Here is a 19675-nt window from a genome sequence, read left to right as displayed (position 1 = left end):
GAACAGAAGGAACTCAATAAAGGAGGAGAAACCAGGAGACTATGCTTGGGTGAGGGTGTGCCTGTGAGAAGCCTCCTGGAATTTTCCAGCTGGGTACCCACAGGATGTGTACCCACAGGATGTGTACCCACCAGCTGCCACCACTCCCCGACTCCCCCAACCACCCGAGGGTTGTTCCTAGGAGTGCTAAGTCCCCTGCATTTCTCAGCTGTGTCTGTATCTGGGCTGAAAAGGCTTCTGTTTCTTAAACAAATAAACAAGAAGGCCTGAGACAGGAAAGCAGAGATGGACAGAGGGTGATGGAGATGGATGCAGTTGGTAGCCTGCAGACTGTTCTCTAAAGCTGTGGATAAAGACAGAAATGCCTTAGTTCACCCTCAGGTGGCTCAGATCTGCTCATGTTCCCATCAACTTATCACTGCCTCTTCAAGGTGGCAGTCAGCACCATCTCTAACAAATACACACACAGCAACAGGACAAACCTTAGTCCCCAGTCATGCAGCTCCTACCAAAGATGTATCATCTTGCTCCCGCGTTCCAGTCCCCTTCTAGATTTTTCTCATCCCCAGCCAGTCTTCAGCTGCTCCTAGATGGCTAGACGATTAGAAGACTCCACCTCCAGGGTCTGAGCACACTTGGTAGCTTGGTTTGGTGCTGGTGACTATTATCACTGAGCATGGGAGCACCAGGAAAGGATCCCACCAAACCACTGATTTCCAGATACACGTCCCATACCTGTGTAACAGAAGCACCAGCTAATCATGGTGAATTACCCTGGCCAGTGACTCCCTTCTTTGTTCGTGTACTAGCCTGAGCATTCCAAAGAGACCCAAGTTGCAGTTGTAGGAATAGCTTCAATTCAATAGACTTTTTTACTTTACTCCTTGAAATCTTAGCTCTCTAATCCAGAAAGATGCTCTCTTCCCCTTGCATCTTCCTGTGAGAGAGCAAGCAAGCTCTCTCCGAATTGTGGAGTCTAGATTTGCTTTAATCCAGTCTGATCCTCTCTATGGCAGTATGCATTGCTAACCTTTGGAAAAGACCATTTTATGAATTGCAACATAGTTCTAACTGACTGGATGAAACAGAGTTACAGCTTTCTGGACAATTCTCTTTTAATCACGTCCCCAAGGCACATGTTGATTATATAGAGAGAGAAATCTTAAGGAAATTCTCATCAATTATTTTGTGCAGTATGGAGACGGTCCAGTTTGAAAATACGTATGTATATGTGCATGTGCGCCCAGTCGTTTCAGTTGTGCCCAACCCTTTGTGACCCTATGGAGCACAGGCCGTCAGGTTCCTCTGTCCATGGGATTCTCCTGGCAGGACTACTGGAGTGGGTTGCAATGCCTTCTTGACGCAGGAATCAAACCCTGTGTCTCCTGCATTGCAAGCAGATTATTTACCCACTGACCCACCAGGGAAGCCCACGTATCTATACATGTACTGTATATCATAATTATATTTTGTCTTTTTTTTTTTACATTTAACTAATAATTCTCCCACAAACAAATGTAATTCCATTCTACTCTAGGAATCTGAGTAACATAGAACCAACTTGAATGAGAAATTTGGCACCTGATGAAAATAAAAAATATCTAGAATACACCGATCATTTAGCTTTACAATTTGTTTCCTGTTTTTGGTTGTTTGAGCTCTTCCCCAGGCTTCAATTCTATTAAATAAGTATCTTTTAAAGTGAGAGAATGGGACAGTTACTAGGAGTTTTAGAACTCGGGTTCGCAAAACCATTTTCTTGACTTCATACCCAGTTTATTTTTTGTGTGTTTTTTATTGTTCTATATATCATTATTGACAAATCTAGCAGCAATATACTGCCAACTAATGTCACTACTTTCACTTAAATCATGGCATTGTTTTAGAGGAAATTCCAGTAGGACTGTCAATTCCAGCTCTCTGATATGGGCTATAAATGCAGTTCTTCAGCTCTAAATATACCCTACCATTGTCTCTTTTAGGGAAAAATATTCAGCAAATTGCATTTCAAGTGGTGGTAGGGATAATTAAAAGAAATAATAAGGCAAGTTTGGTTGATTATATGGAAACCATAACACAGTTTAAGTCTCTGTAGATGGCACCCCACTCCAGTACTCTTGCCTGGCAAATCCCATGGACAGAGGAGCCTGGTGGGCTGCGGTCCACAGGGTCACGAAGAGTCGGACACGACTGAGCAACTTCACTTTCACTTTTCACTTTCATGCATTGGAGAAGGAAATGGCAACCCACTCCAGTATTCTTGCCTGGAGAATCCCAGGGGCGGGTGAGCCTGGTGGGCTGACGTCTGTGGGGTCGCACAGAGTCGGACACGACTGAAGTGACTTAGCAGCAGCAGCAGATAGTTTCATAAGCCAATAAATCACAGGGGATATGAAACAACTTGCTAACGAAGAATTGACAGGAAAAGATCTGGAGATCATGAGTGACCACTAGCTTCCACATGTTTTATTAAACGAGTTACATGTTTTATTAAAGTGTGGCATGAAAAATAATATTAACAAAACTGAATTCTGGAGACTAATAATCATGAAAGAGATCAAAACCTGTCAAAGAACTATCTAAAATATTCCCTGGAGTGCTCTCCTCCTCGCTGAGCCGCTGCCTGGTGCAGAAGAAGCCATGGCGCTCCGGATCACCAGGAACACGAAGATTAATGCTGAAAATAAGGCAAAGATCAGTATGGCAGGGGCCAAGCGCGTGCCTGTGGCCAGTGTTGCAACCTCTAAGCCCGGGCTGAGGCCCCGAACAGCTCTTGGAGACATCGGTAACAAAGTCAGTGAACAACCGCAGGCCAAACTGCCTCTGAAAAAGGAAGCGAAAACTTTACCTACTGGAAAAGTTATTGCTAAAAAAGTACCAAAACCTCTGGAAAAGGCTCCTGTACCTGTGCCGGATCCCCAGCCGGAGCCAGAGCCGGAACCCGAGCCTGTTAAGGAAGAGAAACTTTCCCCCGAGCCTATTTTGGTCGATACTCCGTCTCCAAGCCCCATGGAAACATCTGGCTGTGCCCCTGCAGAGGAATATCTGTGTCAGGCTTTCTCAGATGTAATTCTTGCAGTGAGTGATGTGGATGCAGAAGACGGAGCGGATCCAAACCTTTGTAGCGAATATGTAAAAGATATCTATGCTTATCTAAGACAACTTGAGGAAGAGCAAGCAGTCAAACCAAAATACCTAATGGGTCGTGAAGTCACTGGAAACATGAGAGCCATCCTGATTGACTGGCTAGTGCAAGTTCAAATGAAATTCAGGTTACTGCAGGAGACCATGTACATGACTGTTTCCATAATTGATCGGTTCATGCAGGATAACTGTGTGCCCAAGAAGATGCTGCAGCTGGTGGGAGTCACTGCCATGTTTGTTGCAAGCAAATATGAGGAAATGTACCGTCCAGAAATCGGTGACTTTGCCTTTGTGACTGACAACACCTACACCAAGTTTCAAATCAGACAGATGGAAATGAAGATTCTAAGAGCTTTAAATTTTAGTCTGGGTCGCCCTCTACCCCTGCATTTCCTTCGGAGAGCATCTAAGATTGGAGAGGTTGATGTTGAGCTACATACTCTGGCCAAATATTTGATGGAACTGACTATGCTGGACTACGATATGGTGCACTTTCCTCCTTCTCAGATTGCAGCAGGAGCTTTTTGCTTAGCACTGAAAATTCTTGATAATGGTGAATGGACACCAACTCTACAGCATTACCTGTCATACACTGAAGAATCCCTGCTTGTTGTTATGCAACACCTGGCAAAGAATGTGGTCATGGTGAACCGTGGGCTTTCAAAGCACATGACTATCAAGAACAAGTATGCCACATCTAAGCATGCTAAGATCAGCACTCTAGCACAGCTGAATTCTGCACTAGTTCAAGATTTAGCCAAGGCTGTGGCAAAGGTGTAACTTGTGAACTTTGGAATACTATCTGCAAATAAAATTGGCACCATGTGCCATCTGTACATATTATATGTTACATTTATTTACTTTTAATAAAGTTGTAGTTCTTTTTACTTATAAAAAAAAATAAAATAAAATATTCCCTGTGTACAGATGGTAAATTCTATCAAACCTCAAGGAACAGATAATTCTGACTTCAGTTAATGTGTTCCAAAGGATAGAAAATGATTTCAAGCTTCCAAATTTATTTAGGACTTTGATATTAAAATCTGACAAAGATCAACCAAGAAAAAATTGCGGCCAACTTTTGCTTATGAATATGGATGCAAAATTCTAAATAAAATATTGGTGACTTAAGATATAAACATTTAGATGGATTAAAGATGGAAACACAACTAATGTCTCGTTTTCACCCTTTCTCTGCCCTTCTAAAATGATGTATTATAAACATGCTTCAGCACTGATTGGAGGCAACTGAAGCAAAGTTCTTGCTGTTCTACGGAAAGGGGAGGTCATAGCCAAGTTGCTCACGATTCAGGCAGTGGATTAATGGATCATAAATTCCTCCTGCCTAGCAAAGCCCCAGAGAGAAGTAAATTCAAGGTGTGTCTACAGAGACAGGACCATGGACCTGGCATTCTTAGTTTGCAAATGTTCTGAAGTCCCAAGACAGTCATGGAAGTAGCAGAAAGCCACTGGATCAGAAAAGATCAGGGTTTAGAGGGTGCCTGACTATAACTGTGGGGACAATCTGGGACAAGCATTTAGAAATCAGCCAATAGTAGTCTTCATATTAGTATTTTAAGGAGGATAATATTATAATTACCAAAGAAATGCCAAAGAAGTAATTACTAAAAGACAGCTTCAATTTATTGCTAAATGTAAAATCTTTTATTTTTTCCAGGAATGGTAGGATATTCTTTTATCATAATAAAAACCCATCAGCTGCAACCATATTTTATAGTGTAACACAGCATCATACCCATTATGATAAGAATAAAACATTTTGGGGCAAGTTTTAGCCAATGCAAAGCAGCAAGAAGAAAAAACAAGTGTGAATATTGAAAAGGAAGAAATAAAATTAGTGCTACTTGCAGATGATATACAGTGCTCTGGAAATTTAAGAGAGATTACATTTTTAAATTGTTAAAAGTTAAAGAGAGTTGGGAAAGTAGCCAGACATAGTTAACTAATTTTAAACATATATTCTATTTTTAATAATGTTAATTAACACTTATATAGCACATATGTATTTGCAAGACCTAATCTAAAGTATACTGCCTTTACAGACCATATACCACATGGAACTCCACTCAGTGTTATGTGGCAACTCGGGTGGGAGGGGAGTTAGGGAGAAAATGGATCTATGTATATATATGGCTGAGCCCCTTCACTGTTCACCTGAAACTATTACAACATTGTTGGCTAATTGGCTTACCCCAATACAAAATAAAAAGGCTTAAAAATAAATGAAGAATACTAACTTTAACATCACTATATTAAGAATAGGAAATGGAGATACAATCAAACTAAGTGATTTTTTACACAGCTAGTAGTAAGTGGAGGAGTCAAAATTTGATCCCAGGTGAACCGGCTCTAGGGACCACGACCAAGACACATTGACATGTTTGAAAACAATAAAAAGATTATCTAAAAGCTGAATGGAAAAAAAAATGTATGTGAAATAGGCAGAACCCACAAGAATAATGAAACTTTATAAAACTATTCTTCAAGGTATTAGACAGTTTTTAATGGATAGATATTTTAACGGATGAACTTTCAAAAACGTACTTTCCAGAAATATGCAAAATATTGTGTTTGTGTATATGCAATTTTTCCCAGACGTCAGTGTTTTATGCTTCAAAAAATTTGTCAGGAAAGTTTATAGCTCCCAAAGGCTTATCTTTGGTTATAAAAATAAAGGATCTGAGTAATTCAAGAAACTTACATCTTTCCCGGTAGGAAGACAATATGGTAAAGATGACCACACTTCTCTCCCCCAGAGAAACATAAATGAAATGCATTTACAATAAAAACACAGGTCATATTTTTTTAAGAGAGAAAAAGTTGCCAAGAAGGCTTAGAATTTCACAAAAAGGAATAAATGGGCAGCAGTGGGTTCAATTCAGTTCAGTTGCTCAGTCATGCCCAACTGTTTGCAACCCCATGAATTGCAACACACCAGGCCTCCCTGTCCATCACCAACTCCCGGAGTTCACTCAGACTCACGTCCATCGAGTCGGTGATGCCATCCAGCCATCTCATCCTCTGTCGTCCCCGTCTCCTCCTGCCCCCAATCCCTCCCAGCATCAAAGTCTTTTCCAATGAGTCAACTCTTTGCATGAGGTGGCCAAAGTACTGGAGTTTCAGCTTTAGCATCATTCTTTCCAAAGAAATCCCAGGGCTGATCTCCTTCAGAATGGACTGGTTGGGTAGTGGGTTAGACAGTCTTAAAAATAAGATTGGAGGCAGCCCTTTCTTTATTCAAACTTACTCTAAAGCTACTGTAACTGAAAATCCATGGCACTTTTAGAGTAAAGCAAAGATTCTAAAAATGAGATCAAATATACACAGGGACATAGAGCACAAACAGTTGCATATACTTTATAATCTAGTAACTATGTCCTGCCAATAAATGGAGAAATTATAAGTTATTCAGTAAAAGGCAATTGGAAAGTTGATAACTTTTTGGAATGAGAAGTTAAACCACTACTGAATACCTAAAATTTAATTACTGATGATTCTTTAAAAAATTTTTTATATGAATTAAATTTTTTAAAACTGTAAACAGGAGAAAAATGGACTTTTCAGTAACAACGAAGGTGGAAGAAGTTCACACGACAACAAAGTTAACAATTAAAAAAAAACTACTAGATTTGTTTATATAAAACTTAAAACTGCTTTATGATAGAAAGAACCATGATGCTCTGGCTGTTTTCCTACTAAAATAGCAAAGTTGAACAGAGCCACAGAGATTATATATGCCTCACAAAGCTAAAATATTTACTCTCTGATCTTTTCCAGAATATCTTATCAGTATAAGGTTGAACAATTATAAACAGAATTTAGAATATAATTTTTATATAAAGTCCAAAACCAAGTGAAACTAAACAACATATAATACAGCAAAAAAATAAAATAAAATAAAATAAATGCATGGTAAGGCTATATTTTTTTAAAAGTATAAGAATATAAAATTCAGGATTGTGACACACTGGGGTGAAAGGAGTCAATGTGATACAGAAAAGAAACTCACCCTGTTTGCACCTTATCAGTACATGGGTTTGAGGTTTCACCAGTATTTGGTTTTTTTATTATGCTTTGTTATTTACATTGTTGTTGTTTACTCGCTTAGTCATGTCCGTCTCTTTAGGAACCCCATGGACTGTAGCTCGCCAGACTCCTCTGTTCATGGGATTGCCCAGGCAAGAATACTGGAATGTTTCCATTTCCTTCTCCAGGGGAGCTTTCTGACCCAGGGATGGAACCCTCTTCTCCTGCATTGACAGGTGGATTCCTTATGATTGATCCACCAGGGAAGTCCGTATAATTTACATGCTGCTACTGCTGCTAAGTCGCTTCAGTCGTGTCCGACTCCACGCGAACCCATAGACGGCATAGACATCACATAATCTTGAAGGTGTTAAATATTACATATGAAAGAAAGAAATGAAAACAAGTTAGGTACTAACAAGCTGACGAAGGAGTCTGTATGTGGGTTGAACAGCTCCATTCGCAGATATGATACCGGGAATGACCAGCGTGATGGTGAGTGACCCAGAAATGTCAGACTGTGGATGTCTTTTCTTTGATGCTATTAGATTTTTCTAGAGAAGGTTTCCTCTGAATTCCTGCCAGAGGTTGGGAGGTAGACCCTTACCTACTTATATTCTGTTAGGGTGCTGGATTTAATGTTCACATGTAGAATCCAGTTGAATCCAGTTAATCTTGGTCACTTTTTTTCCTGAATACTGTTCCATCCTCTCTGTCATCTTAGATTTTTTAAAAATTCTTTTGTTACAGTTTTAATGGCATCTCTGGGAAAAAGGAAATCATTGCCTGTTGTTATGTTAATCCACCATGTTTAGCTAGAAATAAATTACAGACCAATTTCTCAGTTTTAGATGATAATCTCATACCTTTCCACCATGAAAGTTGCCCTGCTTCAGTTTTCTTCCTAAGAATGTTTGATAATAATTCTGTTTTCAGTTACACTCTTTGTTGCTTTTCTAAACTTAAACAGTAGCTGTTCCTTTTTTAATCATCACCTTGATAATCACTATGTAAACTCTATTAGTTCCCCTTTCTTTTGATGCCTTTATGTAGTTTTTGTTCATTTATCACCAACATTTTCCTTATTGACAAAAGAACAACGTTCATTATCATACCCTCAAAATTTTCCATCACATCAGTTATTCTAACTGTTGCTTGGAATCTTTATTTTTCCCCATGGATACCTGTCTTGCAGAGGCCTACATCATCCAAATCCCATCTCTAGCTTACTATTTTTGTACATTTTTTGTTTTTTTGGAATCTGAAAATCATTGTCCTTTTTTAAGTTCTATGAAATTATTTTTTTGATAATTTCCTCTTATTTTTCTGTTCTCTTTCTAAAACTGGCCATAGTCTGATATCACACCTCCTGGTTTGACCCTGTAGATCTTTTTCCTCCCCTCTAATTCTCTTCATTGTCTTTCTAAATTTTTTTCTCTACATCTTGAGAAATTTTGCCACTTAGTTTTCAAGTCTTCTAATTAAGCTTTTTCTTTTTACAATAATATTTTTAATCTTTGAAAGACCTGTCACATTATTGGAGTATTCTCTTCATCTTATTCTCATTTTATAAGAAATCACATTTTTAAAAATTTTTCTTAGTATTCTAATTAGAAATTCTTCCAAGTTCCCTTTGTTTTTGAAAGCATCTATTTCCTCCACTATTAGTTTTCTTTTAAAATGAGATAAAATTGACATATAGCATTGCATAAGTTTAAGGTGTACTGTTTGCTGGTTTGATGTATTTATGTATTTATACATGACTACCACTCCTTGGAAAGAAAGTTATGACCAACCTAGATAGCATACTGAAAAGCAGAGACATTACTTTGCCAACAAAGGTCCATCTAGTCAAGGCTATGGTTTTCCCAGTGGTCATGTATGGATGTGAGAGTTGGACTATGAAGAAAGCTGAGTGCCAAAGAATTGATGCTTTTGAACTGTGGTGTTGGAGAAGACTCTTGAGAGTCCGTTGGACTGCAAGGAGATCCAACCAGTCCATTCTGAAGGAGGGCAGCCCTGGGATTTCTTTGGAGGGAATGATGCTGAAGCTGAAACTCCAGTACTTTGGCCACCTCATGCGAAGAGTTGACTCATTGGAAAAGCCTCTGATGCTGGGAGGGATTGAGGGCAGGAGGAGAAGGGGATGACAGAGGATGAGATGGCTGGATGGCATCACCGACTTGATGGATGTGAGTCAGAGTGAACTCGGGAGTTGGTGATGGACAGGGAGGCCTGGCATGCTGCGATTCATGGGGTCACAAAGAGTCAGACACGACTGAGTGACTGAACTGAACTGAACTGAACCACTGTAGCATTAGCTATCTCTTCTATTATGTTACATAATTACTGTGTCTTGTTTGTGGTGAGAACAGTTAAGATCTAGTCTCTTAGCAACTTTGAAGTTTATAATGCAGTATTATTGACTATAATTACTATGCTATACATTAATCTCCCGAACTTATCTACTAGGTTTTTTATTTTATTAATTTTTTTACAGTCTTCCACAATCAACATCCATGATTCCCTAAGTCCTCATTATGTGGTCATCCCAGGAGTGTGTTCACATGTAAGAATGAAATACAAGCTGGCCAGTGCAGGTTTTCTTTGCTTTGTTCTAGGAAGATTCATGTCCTGGTAAGATCCACCTCTTTAATGTGAAGCTTTTCTGGAGTCCTGGGTATTACTGGGTGTCTTCTCTTGGATGTCTGTGTTGGGGGTGGGAGTGACCTGAGATTAAGTGTGCAGTCCCTCAGATGTCAGAACTGAAAGTTTTACTCTGATGGATAACCAACGAGGACCTACTGTATAACACAGGGAGTTCTGCTCAATGTCATGGGGCAGCCTAGATGGGAGGGGAGTTTGCGGGAGAATGGATACATGTATGTGTATGGCTGAGTCCCTTCACTGTCTACCTGAAACCATCACAACATTGTTAATCAGTTATACCAAAATACAAAATAAAAAGTTGAATTAATGTAAGAAGAAGCAAAAAAGCTTTACTCAGGAAATAGAAATTTGTCCATTTATTTCCTGACTTAGCAGCTTTAGATAACAGTTCTTTACCTTCCCAGAAAGAAAGGTGAAAATCTAGCTGTCTCTGACTCTTCATCTTTCTTTGTACAGTTACTAAAAGGCTTAATTCTCTCTCTACTCCTATTTCAAAGCGAGCCCCCCTTGTTCTCTGCAATAACCCTCTTGCTGGTTGTTCTGTCATCACTCAGAACCCCTAATGGAGTTCATTTCCCTTCCCTTATATCAAATCTTTAATTTAAGCTAAGGTGACAACCACTTGACATTAAAAGATGCTTGAGTCAGCTTCCCTAGCAAATGGTTGCTTTTTGACTAACTCAGATCAATGGTTCAATCCATGGTGCACTTCTATGGATGAAGGATTTCATGATTTCAGATTCCAAGCAAGGTTCCGAAGAGAAGTACTCTGAATACTCTGGATGCTAAAAATAAGAACAGTATATTTAGAATGTTGACAGTAAAAATAAATTAACTAATTGTCATGAACAATATGATAATTCTGCTTTCTTTAAGAGAAACCCCAATGCTGAGCTCCTTTAAAGTTAGTTAATTCAATAGCTTAGTGATGTCATTAAGGAGTAGGCTGGCCACATCTCTCTCCTCTGCCCACCCTCAGCCAATACCCTCAAGCTCTGAAGGTGGCTTTCCCAATTCCGACTCATCAAGCTGTTTCTTCCTCCATGTCTCTTTTTGGCTAAGAAACCCTCCAAAGCTCTCCAAGTTGGCTTCCCCTCTTTTCTCATTAACCAGCATTGAGTCTCAGATCCTCTTCTAAGTCATCACTGGCGAAGGGAATAAAATCACTGTGATTAGCTTAAATTAGTAAGAATTTACTCCTGAGCCTGTGTGTATTGGGTGAGGGGCTGAACACACTGACAAATATGGAACTCTGCTGGAGGAAAGAAGGGAGAAGTGATTCAGGGACAGCTGACAGCCAATGATATCTCCTTTAGTCTTTTTTTAAAGTATAGTTGATTTTACAGTGTTGTGTTAATTTCTGCTGTACAGTAAAGTGACATATATATATACATATATATATATATATATATATATATATATATATATACACACACATCTTTTTCATATTCTTTTCTATTATGGTCTATCCCAGAAGATTGGATATAGTTGCTATACAGTAGGACCTTGTTGGTTATCCATTCTATGTAAGACAGTGTGCATCTGCTAATCCCAAACACCCACTACATCCTTCCCCTACCTTCTTCCCCCTAGTCAAACACAAGTTTGTTCTCTATGTCTATGAGTCTGTTTCTGTTTTGTAGATAAGTTCATTTGTGTCATATTTTATATTCCACATATAAATGATATCATATGGTATTTGTCTTTCTCTTTTAGACTTATTTTTTCTAGTATGATTAACTCCAGGTCCATCCAAGTAGCTGCAAATGGCATTCCTTCATTTTTTATGGCTGAGTAATATTCCATTACCTACATCGTTGTCCCTTCATCTGTCAATAGATATATAGTTTATTTCCATGTCTTGGCCATTGTAAATTGTGCTGATATGAACAAAGGAGTGCATGTATCTGTTTGAATTACAGTTTTATCAAGATATATGCCCAAGACATATATCTGTCAAAGACATTGATCTGTCAAAGAACCTAAGGAGAGCAGCTTCCTTTTCTCTTTCAGCAGCTGGATGTGGTAATAAGATGTGGATATAGAGAAGACCATAAGAATATTAACATATGATTGATCAGAGTCAGAGACAAACATTCTTCATGAAATTATATATTTAGTTCATAAAGGGAATCAACAAGTATTTTTCCCTCATCTGCAAAATGAATGTTCTCTCTTCCTCTCAAATTTATGAATTCTGATACATCTTCTTATATAATGAATAGTGTAGACAGTGTCAGATACAAGTCTTCTGATATTTTCTAAGAACTCAGTATACCAGATGGTAACAGTCTGAAGCTCTTTATTCAGTGCAGGTTTGAAGGTATTCACCAGCAGCCTGTACAGCTTGATAAGAGTTGTCAAGGAGACAGGTGGCTGGTTCAATGATCGCTGATAACTGTCCTTTCAAGAGCTGCACACAGTCAAGGAGGGGAAGAAAAATGGGGTAGGAACAAACGAGGCTGAGATGAATAGGTATATTGAGAAACTGTCTCTTTACCCTTGCAATTCCCCCTCCCGTCCGGGTAGTAAATGACACAATGGTAATAGAACTCACATAGGAATGAATAGCTTATTGATAGGTGCACGATGCTCCCTCACCAAGTTAATCTGTGTTCTGTTTATGCCAGCCAGTGCACAATACGGTAGAAATTGTATGGCTAATGCAAGAGTGAGGCAAACTCCGGAGGGTCTCGTTCAATTACTTTCTCTACAGAACACCGATATGTGTAAATTGACATCACCAGTGAAATGGATCCTCCCAAGACCACGGGGGAGCAAAGCCTGTGGTGAACAGAGATTCACAGTCTCCCCGAATTTGTTCTTCGTGATGTGAGAAGTTTAATTTTTATGTCCTCGTGCCTTTTGATGGCTTGTTATTGGTAGTTTTTGAGTACAGCGAATGCTATTTAATTAATTATTTTCAACGTAGGCTGAGAAGAAAGACCCTATGAGCTAATTTGTCTGTTAACACAGAAGTGAGACAAACTTAAGAATTTTTGCATACCCAATTGGAGATTTTTTTCTTTAAATCAGATATTGGATTATTTACACAATAGGAAGCTTAACATGTACCTACATTTTTCTAACTGACTTTATTATTCTTTGATCTTAGGGAAGTGAAATGAATAAGTCTCATGTTCTTTTCCTTTTTTTTTTTTCATGGATAATACATTTCACATTTACTATCCCACAAGTCCTGGGTCTGGCACCATGAAATGCTTCTGTCCTCCCCATGGTCCCTCTCTCCAAAATCTGAATAATGAGCTATTTGGTGTCCTTACAGATCAGATACATCTTCTAAGTTCTCTTGAAGACACTAGACTAATTTCTCCAGAATAAGTTTGTGGACACATGCAGTGAACCTTGAATACCCTTTTGCTAGTAACTGCTGGATTCAGTGGTTAGTAGGAGAGAAGTTTTGACTGAGTCTGTAGCCCACCCACAATTGAAAACAGGAAGTTTAAATCCTCCAAATGTGAAGGATTTTAATTTATTAAGTTTTGGAAAAACAACAAAGAGTATAATTTTTTATGATTTACTAATCAAGTGAGGAACTAAAAAGCCTCCTGATGAGGATGAAAGAGGAAAGTGAAAAATCTGGCTTAAAACTCAACATTCAAAAAACTAAGATCATAGCATCTGGTCTAATACATGTGTTGTTTTATCTCATTGTCATTTTAATTTGCATTTTCCTGGTGACATATGAGGTAGGGGCTTCATTTTATATGTTTATTTTCTATCAGTATATCTTCTTTGGTGAGGTGTCTGTTAAGCTCTTTAGAAAGTGAAAATGTTAGTCACTCAGTCATGTCTGACTCTTTGAGACTCCCTGGATCATATCTCTGTCCATGGAATTCTCCAGGCAAGACTACTGGAGCATGTTGCCATTCGCTACTCCAGGGTTGAACCTGGGTCTCCTGCACTGCAGGCAGGTTCCTTATTATCTGAGCCACCAGGGAAGCCTGTTAAGGTCTTCAGTCTATACCTTAGTTGAGTTGTCTATTTTCTTACTGTTGAGTTTGGGGTTCTCTGTGTATTTTAATAACAGTTCTTTATCAGATATTTCTTTTGCAAATATTTCCTCCCAGTCTGAGATTTGTCTTCTTGTTCTCTTGGCATTGTCTTCCACAAGGCAGAAATTTAATTTTAATGAAGTGCAGCTTATTAATTATTTCTTTGATGGATCATTCTTTTGTTGTATCTAAAATGTCATCATGATACCCAGGGTTATCTATGTTTTGATCTTTGTTATTATCAAGGATTTTTCTAGTTCTGTATTTTTGATTTAGGCTTATGACCCATTTCAAGATAATTTTGTGAAGAGTGTAAGGACTGTATCTGGATTCACGGTTTTGCCTGTGGCTGCTTAGTTGTTCAATCATTTGTTGAAAGACTATCTCTATTCCATTGTATTTCCTTTGCTCCTTTTTCAAAGTTCAGTTGATTATATTTATGTGGGTCTATTTTGGAGAAGGAAATGGCAACCCACTCCAGTGTTCTTGCCTGGAGAACCCCAGGGATGGGGTAGCCTGGTGGGCTGTCGTCCATGGGGAGGCACAGAGTCAGACAAGACTGAAGTGACTTAGCAGCAGCAGCATTTATGGACTCTCTATTTTAAAATGTAATTTTAAAGTAGATTTTCTTTTCTGAGTCTTTCATGACTTTCAGTTTCCTCTTTTCCTTTCCCTCTGTGCTCTGGAAGGTTTTCTTAATTTTTCCTTCATATCACAATTTAATATTTGTACCACTTTGCTTTCTTCTCTAACTAGTCCCAATGCAAGTTTTGATTCTATCCTTCCAGTAAATTTTTTTCAGTTCTTGTGCATTGCACTCAAATTGGTTTTAATTTTATCATGAATCTTTTCATGCTTTGCTGCACTGTAATCTTACCCTAAGTAGTGGGTCTCTGTTTGCCTCTCCAGTTTTCATTTCCACTGTTCCAAGCCAAGTCTCCTGGGTTTACCTTAGAGATTTATTCAAGTCTTTGTGACCTGACAAGTCTTAGGGAAAGGCAGGAATCTTGCACCAAAGCCGCTCAGTGAAATCAGCCCCAGCAACTGATTTCTAGAAAGACAACCTGACCTGACCAGCCAATGAAGTTACAAGAGCGAGGTGCTGGGTGAGAGGCACTGCTCTGTTTCCATGGATACAGAACCTGAAAGGTGTGACTGGAGCTCACAGAACATCCTTCTATCCAAAAGAAAGAGATTTTCTGAAGAACCCACAGAGAGGATGGTAGTTCTCCTCTTAAAGAGGAGCAAGACAGCAAGAAATCATTCTGTGAGAACACAGTTTGGAGTCCTCTATGCAGCAGCGTCTAAAACCAGCACACTCCTGGGCATTTCATATAAGGGAGTCAGTTAAATCCTTTTTGCGAATGCCAGTTTGTCCTGGGCTTTCTGTCTATTGCAATGGAATCATAATTAATACAACCCATTGTCTTATTGCCTTTCGGACCTGTTTCACAGAGGTCTTTTTTTTTTCGTCCTACTGATGGAGTTTCATTTAGGTGCTATTCTAAATAGTCTGCTATTTCCTGTAGTAGACATTTTAGTTTGCTGTTCTATTGACCCTTTACAATAATGTTTTGTGTTTTAGGTGTCAGGAAAAGTGAAGGATGTTTTATTTCTTTCTGGAGAGATTTTGGCAAAATGTGTATTTCCTTTGGCCCCATTGCAACGTTAATTAGTATAATTTTCAGCTGAAATCCCAGGGCCCAGTCACATTTATCCAGTGCTGCTCTGGAAAAGGACCTCCACTCTATCCAGGTGGACCACTGGCTTTGCACAATCTTAGAGTAGCTGCCACTTTCTAACTGGAATCTTATTAACCTCTCTCTGCACCTTCTGATTAGAATCGTGTGGATGCAGAGGAGGTCAAGGGCTTTCCAGGTGGTGCTAGTGGTAAACAACCCACCTACCAACGCAGGAGACATAACAGACAGGGGTTCGATCCCTGGATCTGGAAGATCCCCTGGATAAGGGCATGGCAACCCATTGATGTATTCTTGCCTGGAGAATCCCCATGGACAGAGAAGCCTGGCAGGCTACAGTCCATGGGGTCCCAGGGTCGAACATGATTGAAGCCACTTAGCATGCACACACACAGAGGAGGTCCGGACCCCCAACTGGATACATCAGAACTGGCAGGATGATAGGGGAGCTAGTCTTCCTATAATTTAATTGAATATCACAAACAAGCACATACAATGTTTTTAAGGTTTTTTATTTCACATGTACGTGTGTCCTTTCTTCAGCTTTATCGAGGCATAATTCATGAAAATTGTATATACTCAAGGTGTGCAGTGCAATGATTTGAATCATTGTGAAATGATTACCAAAATCAAGCTAACAAACGTTACCTCACATAGTTAGTTTTTTCTTTGTGGTTAGCACATTTAAAATCTACTTTCTTCATAAAACTAAAGTATGGCAATGCAGTATTATTGACTATAACCACCATGCTGTACATCAGATTCTCCAGAACTTATTCATCTTATAAGTCAGAGTTTGTAGCCAAACTCTCCCCATTTCACAGCTCCTGGACACTTCTATTCGCTGCTCAGATTTCTGAGTGTTAACTTTTAAGATTCCACACGTAAGTGAGATCATGTAATATTTGTCTATGTCTGGCTTAATTCACTTAAGGATAATGTCTTCCAGGTTCATTCATTTGTCCAATAGCAGTATTTCCTTCTTTTTACAGCTAAATGTGCTGCGCTTAGTCGTTCAGTCCTGTCTGACTCTCTGCAACCCCAGGGACTCTAGCCTGCCAGCTAAATAGTATTCCTTCATAGATGACTGACAGATAGATAGATCACCTTCTTTATCCATTCATATGTTGATCAATGTGTATACTGAGTAATTCACTCAGTCATATCTGACTCTTTGTAACCCTATGGACTATAGCCTGCCAGGCTCCCCTGTCCATGGGCTTTTCCAGGCATGAATATTGGAGTGGGTTGCTATGCTCACCTCCAGGGGATCTTCCTGATCCAGGGATTAAACCCAGGCCTCCTGCATTGCAAGCAGATACTTAACCCTCTGAGCCACCAGGAAATTCCTGATAGATGTGTAGATTGTTATATATTGGCTACTATGAATAATACTACAATGAATATAATAATATAATGATGATTTCAGTTACCTCTTGGATACTGATTTTATTTCCCTTTAGATATATACACAGAAGTAGGACTGCAGATGCATATGGTAGATCTATTTTTAATCTTCAGGGGAAACTTCTTGCTGTCAAGAGACTGAATCTTAGCATTTCCCATCCTTTTAGAGTTGGGTTAACCGAGTCCTGAGCCCCTCCCCTACTTGCAGTTGAGCTGAAATCAAGTCTTCAGATTAGGTGTTGAGCTCTTTCTTGCCAGTTGGCCCCAGGTGCTCTACAGAAAATTTCCACTGCTCACCTTATGAGACACTATCACATTTCTCACCTTGCAAGCTCCACAGCCACTTCTACTGAAAGTTTTAATAGGTTTTTGAGGAAAAAAGAATGCCAGAAGCCTTCAAAGCATAATGCTGCTGCTAAGTCACTTCAGTCATATCCGACTCTGTGCGACCCCATAGACGGCAGCCCACCAGGCTCCGCCATCCCTGGGATTCTCCAGGCAAGAACACTGGAGTGGGTTGCCATTTCCTTCTCCAATGCATGAAAGTGAAAAGTGAAAGTGAAGTTGCTCAGTCGTGTCCAACTCCCAGCGACCGCATGGACTGCAGCCTTCCAGGCTTCTCCGTCCATGCGATTTTCCAGGCAAGAGTACTGGAGTAGGGTGCCATTGCCTTCTCCGTCAAAGCATAATAGCGGGTTTAAAACCATAGTATCAACAGAAGCATTCTAACATTATAAGCCCTACTAACAAATGAAACTATTTACCAAAATACCCTAAATCATATAAGATTATACTAGTAATCTAAACTATACAAATAGATGGGCTTCCCCTGTGACTAAATAGTAAAGAATTCTCCTGCAGTGCAGGAGATGAAGGAGACACAGGTTCAATCCCTGGGTCAGGAAGATCTCTTGGAGAAAGGAATGCAACCTCCCAGTATTCTTGCCTGAAGAATCTCATGGACAGAGGAGCCTGGCAGGCTACAGTCCACAGGGTCACAAAGAGTCAAACACGACTGAAGTGACTGAGCATGTATGCTTACAAATAGATTGGATAAACTCCCAGTGGCCCCTAGAGAGCTGGGGAGCTCTGAAAATGAACAGGTCTATAGCCTGATATTTCTGCCTGGTATTTTATTACATTCAGAAACTTCAACTGCTCTTGCCTTACCTTTTGGCGTCTAAAAACAAAGACTAGTTTTATGGATGGTGCTCAAGTTTTAATGGTGATTATGAGTAATGAAAAGTATTCATGTTTAAAATTCAGAAGTTATGCCAGGATCAATATTAGGGTTTTCTATTAGCACAATTGAAGGAGATTTCATGTTCGTAATTTAATTGCGACTCACAGTTCTAATTTCCTTCCCTATAAAGCCGTGGAAATCTGATGCTGTCGGACACAATAAACAACTCCACATTTCAGTGCCTTTCTGTGCAGTAGCTTATGTGCTATTTTGGTGTTTACTGGGGTTACATAACTTTTCTGCCCTGGGACTGTTTCTTCCTTATCATCAATAAAGTTTGCCTCTGAAAGTCTCCAGTTAACCCCCTGGGAAGGGTTAAAGCATTGCAAGTACTTCTCTTTTAGGATAGCTACTGAAAGGATTCTGTTCCATTGATGGTGATGTCTGCATTCAAAACCTCTAATATCACTGACAGAAGACTTTGATGAAAATCTAAATTAATATAAAAATTTAGATGGTGCTGGAGCAAACAATAGAAGAGCTGAAACAAGGCATCATGGTATTGCATTTTACTTCAGTATCTTCTGTCAACTGCCAAGAGACTGAGTTCTAGGAGAGGGCAAGGGGATCAAAGAAACATGTTAAACTGAATGAGAAAATAAAAGGTTAAAAATGGGAAAAGCCCTCGTATGTTGCATTCTTCAGAGTATGTGAGATGATATTACAGTCCAGACCTGCATATGACTCCAGTCAAGTGATGGCCACAGCATCTTCCCACCATCTGACTACATCCGAAGCCTGGGCATTCTCCCCATTGTTCAGTACCATCTGGAAGTCTAATGCTGGTCCCACAGCTGATCATGTGCTGTCTATAGGCACTAAGTACGTGTCAACTACTGTACTGCTTAGGTTTCATTACACATTGTTGAGGTTGTTGTTCTGAGGCTAAGTAGTGTCAGACTCTTTTGCGACCCCATGGACTGCAGCACTCCAGGCTCTTCTATCCTCCACAATCACTCGGAGTTTGCTCAGATTAATGCCCATTGACTCGGCGATGCTATCTAACCATCTCATCCTCTACCACCCTCTTCTCCTTTTGCCTTCGATCTTTCCCAGCGTCAAATTCTTTTCCAATGAAAGCTGAACTCTAGCAAATGCTACAGTCTCATCCCTCTATGTCATCATTTGTAGACACGTGGATGGACCTAGAGACTGTCACACAGAGTGAAGTAAGTCAGACAGAAAAAAACAAATATTTTATAATATCACTTATATGTGGAATCTAGAAAAATGGTACAGATGAACTTATTTGCTAAACAGAAATAGAGACACAGACATAAGGTCCATACATTTGTCCATACACAGAACAAATGCATGGACACCAAGTGGATATGGGGGTGAGGGGATGCATTGGGAGACTGGGATTGACATATATACACTATTGATATAAAATAAATAAATGAAATAGATAATTAATGAGAACATACTGTATAGCTAATGGAAAGGAA

General features: G+C 39.5%; 1 protein-coding gene across 1 annotated transcript; it reads left to right on the top strand.

Moving 5' to 3' along the window:
- LOC102187875 (G2/mitotic-specific cyclin-B1) lies at positions 2602–4036 on the top strand. Its single transcript, XM_018058486.1, has one exon. It carries the CDS (start codon positions 2641–2643, stop codon positions 3922–3924), a length of 1284 nt encoding a protein of 427 aa, XP_017913975.1. The 5' UTR covers positions 2602–2640; the 3' UTR covers positions 3925–4036.

The sequence above is a fragment of the Capra hircus genome, chromosome 14, assembly GCF_001704415.2.
Source record: "Capra hircus breed San Clemente chromosome 14, ASM170441v1, whole genome shotgun sequence".
NCBI lineage: Eukaryota > Metazoa > Chordata > Mammalia > Artiodactyla > Bovidae > Capra > Capra hircus.
This window is presented reverse-complemented; position numbering and strand designations above follow the sequence as displayed.